The sequence below is a fragment of the Amblyraja radiata genome, chromosome 15, assembly GCF_010909765.2.
Source record: "Amblyraja radiata isolate CabotCenter1 chromosome 15, sAmbRad1.1.pri, whole genome shotgun sequence".
NCBI classification, from domain to species: Eukaryota; Metazoa; Chordata; class Chondrichthyes; order Rajiformes; family Rajidae; genus Amblyraja; species Amblyraja radiata.
This window is the reverse complement of record NC_045970.1, coordinates 48,154,526-48,160,525: the sequence shown is the minus strand read 5'-3', so window position 1 is coordinate 48,160,525 and position 6,000 is coordinate 48,154,526. Positions and strand designations below refer to the sequence as shown.

General features: G+C 48.9%; 1 protein-coding gene across 1 annotated transcript in view; it reads left to right on the top strand.

The window, feature by feature from the left end:
- Positions 1-392: 392 nt before the first annotated feature.
- LOC116981352 (putative neutral ceramidase C) overlaps positions 393-6,000 on the top strand; it is a 61,965-nt gene continuing 56,357 nt past the window's right edge. Inside the window, exon 1 of the mRNA XM_033034362.1 lies at positions 393-516. Within this exon, the coding sequence (XP_032890253.1) occupies positions 396-516 (121 nt within the window). The 5' untranslated portion in view covers positions 393-395. The remainder of the gene's footprint in view (positions 517-6,000) is intronic.

Genomic DNA, 6,000 nt, shown 5'->3' with positions numbered 1-6,000 from the left:
CGCACACACGCGCACACACACACACACACACACACACACACACACACACACACACACACACACACACACACACACACACACACACACACAACATTAAAAAAAAACTTGAATGGGTTCAAGATGCCTAAAACATGGCGACTCTTGTGTACAGACTCAGTGTGATCGACTAAACTATACTCTTATACAGATTATGATTGTGCCTAATGTATTGTACCATTGTCACTGAACTGTATGCAAATAAATAATGTTACTGTACTTGGGTACATGTGGCAACACAGTAGAAATGAACTATTGAACACGGCCATTGCTGGTGTAATGTTCTAATGCACCTTATGGGTGGATTAGATGACTAATTTGTAACTGACTTTTATTTCACTTCAGACTGGATCTACGAAATGGGCTGTAAAAACGTTTCACCCTTGGGAATAGGTTGCACCATCCTGTTTGTCCTCATGACGGCAGTGGCTGTGACCATCATTGCCGTTTTCTTCATAGAAATATCAAGAGCAGAGGCGGGTAAGTCAAAAGGTCATAAGTGATAGGAGTAGAATTAGGCCATTCGGCCCATCGAGTCTGCTCAACCATTCAATCATGGCTGATCTATCTCTCCCTCCAAACCCCAATCTCCTGCATTCTCCCCATAGCCTCTGACACCTGTACTAATCAAGAATCTATCTATCTCTGCCTTAAAAACATTAACTGAAGGCCTCCACAGCCTTCTGTGACAAAGAATTCCACAGATTCACCCCCCTCTGACTAAAGAAATGTCTCCTCATCTCCTTCCGAAAAGAACGTCCTTTAATTCTGAGGCTATGACCTCTAGTTCTAGACTCTCCCACTAATGGCAACATCCTCTCCACTTCCAAGTGTGTGGATGCGTTGTGGGGTGGTGGCAGGTGTAAAATATCACACTTGAGGTGTGGTGTGAAAACCAAAAGCAAATTTATTTATTTTTTTGGTTCCAAAAGCACTGTTACTTTAGTTTAGTTCAGGAATACAGCGCAGAAACAGGGCCTTTGGCCCACTGAGTATGCACCGGCCAGCGATCCCCACACATTAACACTATCCTACACACACTAGGGACAATTTTACATTTATACCAAGCCAATTAACCTACAAACCTGTAAGTATCTGGAGTGTGGGAGGAAACCAAAGATCTTGGAGAAAAACCCATGTGGTCATGGGAAGAACATACAAACAGCACCCGTAGTCAGGATCAAACTCGGATCTCTGACGCTGTAAGGCAGCAACCCTACTGCTGTGCCATCATGCTGCCCCTTATACAATAATCATATTCACCAATATAATAAAATAACATATAATAATATATTATATAATAATATAACATACGATAATATAATTGGGTGGCACAGAGGTATAGTTGCTGCTTCACAGCACCAGAAACCCAGGTTTGATCCTGACTGCGGGTGCTGTCTATACGGAGTTTGTAAGCTTATCCTGTGATCACCCTGTGGGTTTTCTCCCACATTCCAATGACGTGTGAGTTGGGAGGTTAATTGGTTTCTACAAATTGTCCCTGTTATGTGAGATAGAACTAGTATACGGGTGATCGCTGGTCGGCACGGACTCGGTGAGCCGAAAGCCTGATTCCACTCTGTATCTCTAAACTAAACTAATCATAATATACTGTAATAACCACCCATGTTCTCTAGGGATAGAATAGAATTACCTTTATTGTCATTCAGACCTCACGGTCTGAACGAAATTTCGTGCCTGCAGTCATACATACAATAATACAGTAATAAACAACAATAAACACAAATTAACATCCACCACAGTGAGTCCTCCAAGCACCTCCTCACTGTGGTGGAGGCAAAAATCTTAGGGCTGCAGTCTCTTCCCTCCTCTTCTCCCTCTGCGCTGAGGCGATACCCCACCGGGCGATGGCACAAACAGTCCCGCGGCTCACCGAACCCCGCAAACGGGCCGGCTCAAACACCGCGGCCCGGGGGTGGTTGAAGCTGCCGCCCTCCAGTCCAGCGGACGCAGCCGCTGGCCCGCGGCTGAACCCCGGACTCAGGTCACCGCCGCCAGAACGCCGTCCCAGCCACCCGAGCAGCGTTCCAGCCCCGAGCCGGATCGCCCTCACGTGAGGGCCGTTCCTCCCTCGAGCTGGGCCGCTCCGACGGGAGCACCGTACCTCCCTCGAGCTGGGCCCCCCCGACGGGAGCGCCGTACCTCCCTCGAGCTGGGCCGCTCCGACGGGAGCGCCTTTCCACCCTCGGGCTGGGCCGCCCCGACGGGAGCGCCACAGCCCCTCACGGGAGAGTCTCAGCCCCGCGCCAGGCCGCCCTCACGGGAGCGTCACAGCCCCTCACGGGAGCGCCGTTCCAGCCCCGAGCCGGGCCGCCCTCACGGGAGCGAGCCCAGGGCAAGTCCTGACTGGCTCTGCCTCCGGAGCCTCGAGGTCACCAGCTCCGCCATTAGGCCTCAGCGCAGACGGAGGCAGAGAAGGGGGATACGACAAAAAAGCCGCATTCCCCCGAAGGGAGGGACAGCAAGCCCCGTTTCAACCCCCCCTCCCACATAAACGCAACTTAAAAACCAAAAACTTAACTAGACAAAACGAAAAAAAACAACACAAAAAAGTAAAAACAAACGGACTGCAGGCGAGCCGCTGCTGCCAGGGCAGCGCCGCGACTTCCGGTGTAGCCCAGTCTATGATGCTTCACCCGTTGAGTTACTCCAGCAATTTGTATCTATCTTTACTTCTTACACATTTGGCTTCTCCCCTTAACACTATATTGCGTAATAAAAAATAAAAATAAAGAGTGCATTGAGACTGGACCCAAGTCGTTCAGAAATTGTTGATTCTGAAATGATCCACTTTTGTGTTGCTTGGTACAGGTTGGTCAATGTACTCAAAGCATCAGCCAAAACAAATCTCTGAGCATGATTCAACTTGTTTGTGGAGATATTTAATTGAATCTTTGTACAAACGGCTTCTCATGTATGAACAGCATCTTGCAGTGTTTTACATTTCACCACTCAGGTAAATGAGGCCACTGTTTGATCTGTGTTAAGATGTGTTAAATAGAACATGAACAATACTGCACAGGAACGGGCGTTTCAGCCCACAGTTTCCGTGTTGAACATGACACCAAGTTAAACTAATTTCCTCTGCCTGCATGTTAAGGTCCTGTCCCACCAGCATGCGACTGCATGCGGCAAGCGCGACCTAACGTGGTCGCTTGAGCCGTACGGCCTCGCGGGGCTGGTCCCACTTCGATCGCCGGAGCCGTATGGAATTGTGCGGAGCTGATCCCGACATCGCGCAGGGCTCCGAAAAACTGACACTGTTCAAAAATTTCGAGCGGCAACGGAATTTTGACGGCGTACGCCTAGCGCGAACTTCCCGCGGACTTCGCTCGAACTTCTCGTCAACTCGTACGGGATCACTCGACCTCCGCGCGGCCCCCGCTTCCGGTTCGGTCGCGCTAGCCGCATGCAGTCGAATGCTCGTGGGACAGGCCCTTTATCCCTATCCCTGCATATCCACATGCCTATCTAAAACCTCTTTATAATCATATCTGCCTACAACACCACCTACACCAGTAGTGCATTCCAGGCCCCCCCACTAGTCTCTCTGTAAAAAAAACTTACCCTGCACATCTCCACTAAACTTCCCCCTCTCACCTAAAATCTTTGCCCTCTATTCTTTGACATGTTCACTGTTGAAGAATGGTTCTGACTCTCTACCCTAACTATGCTTCTTGTTATTTTATATATTTCTGTCAGGTCTCCCCTCAACCTCTGTTGATCCAGAGAAAACAATCCAAGTCTGTCCAACTTCTCCTTGGAGCTAATACCTTCCAATCCAGAGATAGACACAAAATGCTGGAGTAACTCAGCGGGACAGGCAGCATCTCTGGAAGCAAGGCATGGGTGACGTTTCAGGTCGAGACCCTTCTTCAGAGCGAGAGTAGGAGGGGAAAGGAAGACGAGAGATATAGACGGTGATGTAGAGAGATAGAGAACAAATGAATGAAGGATATACACAAAAGTAACAATGATAGATGAAGCAGGCCAGTGTTAGCTGTTTGCTAGGTGAGAACAAGAAGCTGGTGCTGGGTGGGGGAGGGATGAAGAGAAAGGGAATGCAGCAGTTACTTGAAGTTAGAGAAATCAATATTTATACCGAAGGTAGACACAAAATGCTGGAGTAACACAGCGGGACAAGCAGCACCTCTGGAGAGAAGGAATGGGTGACGTTTCGGGTTGAGACCCTTCTTCAGGCCCTCGCTCTGACTACTGCGAAATCTCCTCGATATTTATACCTCTGGGCTGTAAGCTGCCCAAGCGAAATACGAGATGTAGTTCCTCCAATTTGTGTTTAGCCCCACTCTGACAATGGAGGCCGAGGAAAGAAAGATCAGTGGGAATGGGAAGGGGAATTAAAGTTTTTGGCAACCGAGAGATCAGGTAGGTCCAGGTGTTCAGCGAAACCATCGCCCAGTCTACGTTTGGTCTTGCCGATGTATAAGAGTCCACATCTTGAACAATGGATACAGTAGATGAGTTTGGAGGAGGTGCAAGTGAACCTCTGCCTCACCTGAAAGGACTGTCGGGGTACTGGACAGAGTCGAGGGAGGAGGTATAGGGACAGGTGTTGCATCTCCTGCGGTTGCAGGGGAAGGTACCTGGGGAGGGGATGGTTTGGGTGGGAAGGGATGCTAGCCAGGGAGTTACGGAGGGAACGGTCTCTGCGGAGGGTGGAAAGGGGTGGAGGTGGGAAGATGCGACTAGTGGTGGGATCGCAATGGAGGTGGCGAAGATATCGTAGGATGATGTGTGCCCTTCAAATCCAGGCAGTATTCTGGTAAATGTGCTCCGCGCCCCCTACAAAGCCATCTTTGGATCCGTGACCTTAATCCTGACCTCCGGTGCTGTCTGTGTGTAATGTTTGTTCAGGTCTTTTTAACATGAGCCAAATGCACATTCTGATCAGTGTATTTGCAATAGTAACACAGCTTACCTCCAAGCCACTGTTACTTTCTGTGAATGACACTTGCGTGCTGTAAGCACAGACCACATCTTAACCCACATAATCTATGTCTTCTGAAGCAGCTCGGATCAACGTAACTGCCTTTCATTGTGGAGAATTGGGTTTTACCAGCACTGCTGCAGAAGGGTGTATCGTGCACTCACTGGCAGCTTCAAAAGGACCCTCCTTCATGGCCACAGTAGAGTCTCTGAATTGAGGCATGGGCGCATACAAAATTGTTAGGTTAACCACACACTGAAGGGAATAATCACCGCACCCAACTTAAAATAACAGTTGCACATCAACCCAGCGGTATACAAGAGCCAAGGACCAACACACATGCACCACACTGCTTCTCCTTTAAAATAAAAGAAAAAGAAGCGGTAATCCTGAATAGGTAGGTTGACATCTTCAGTTTACGGACCTCCATACAACGCCATTCACCCGACAAAGCTTTTCACTGTACACGTGACAATAAACTAAACTGAAACAGCAGGAAGTTTTTAATAAGGAACTGCAGATGCTGGAAAATCGAAGGTACACAAAAATGCTGGAGAAACTCAGCGGGTGCAGCAGCATCTATGGAGCGAAGGAAATAGGCGAAGGTTCGGGCCGAAACCCTTCTTCAGACAACAGGAAGTTCACGCATTGGTTACAAACTTATAAAGGACCTACTAACATATGCAGCACGGTGGCACAGCGGTAGTTGCTGCCATACAGCGCCAGTGACCCGGGTTTGATCCTAACTGCGGGTGCTGTCTGCTGTCTGTACGTTCTCCACTTGACCTGCATAAGTTTTCCCCGGGTGCTCTGGTTTCCTCCCACACTCCAAAGACGTGCGGATTTGTAGGTTAATTGGCTTTGGTAAAGATTGTCAATTGTCCCTAGTGTGTGTAGGATAGTGCTAACATAGACAATAGACTCTAGGTGCAGAAGTAGGCCATTCGGCCCTTCGAGCCAGCACCGCCATTCAATGTGATCATGGCTGATCATCC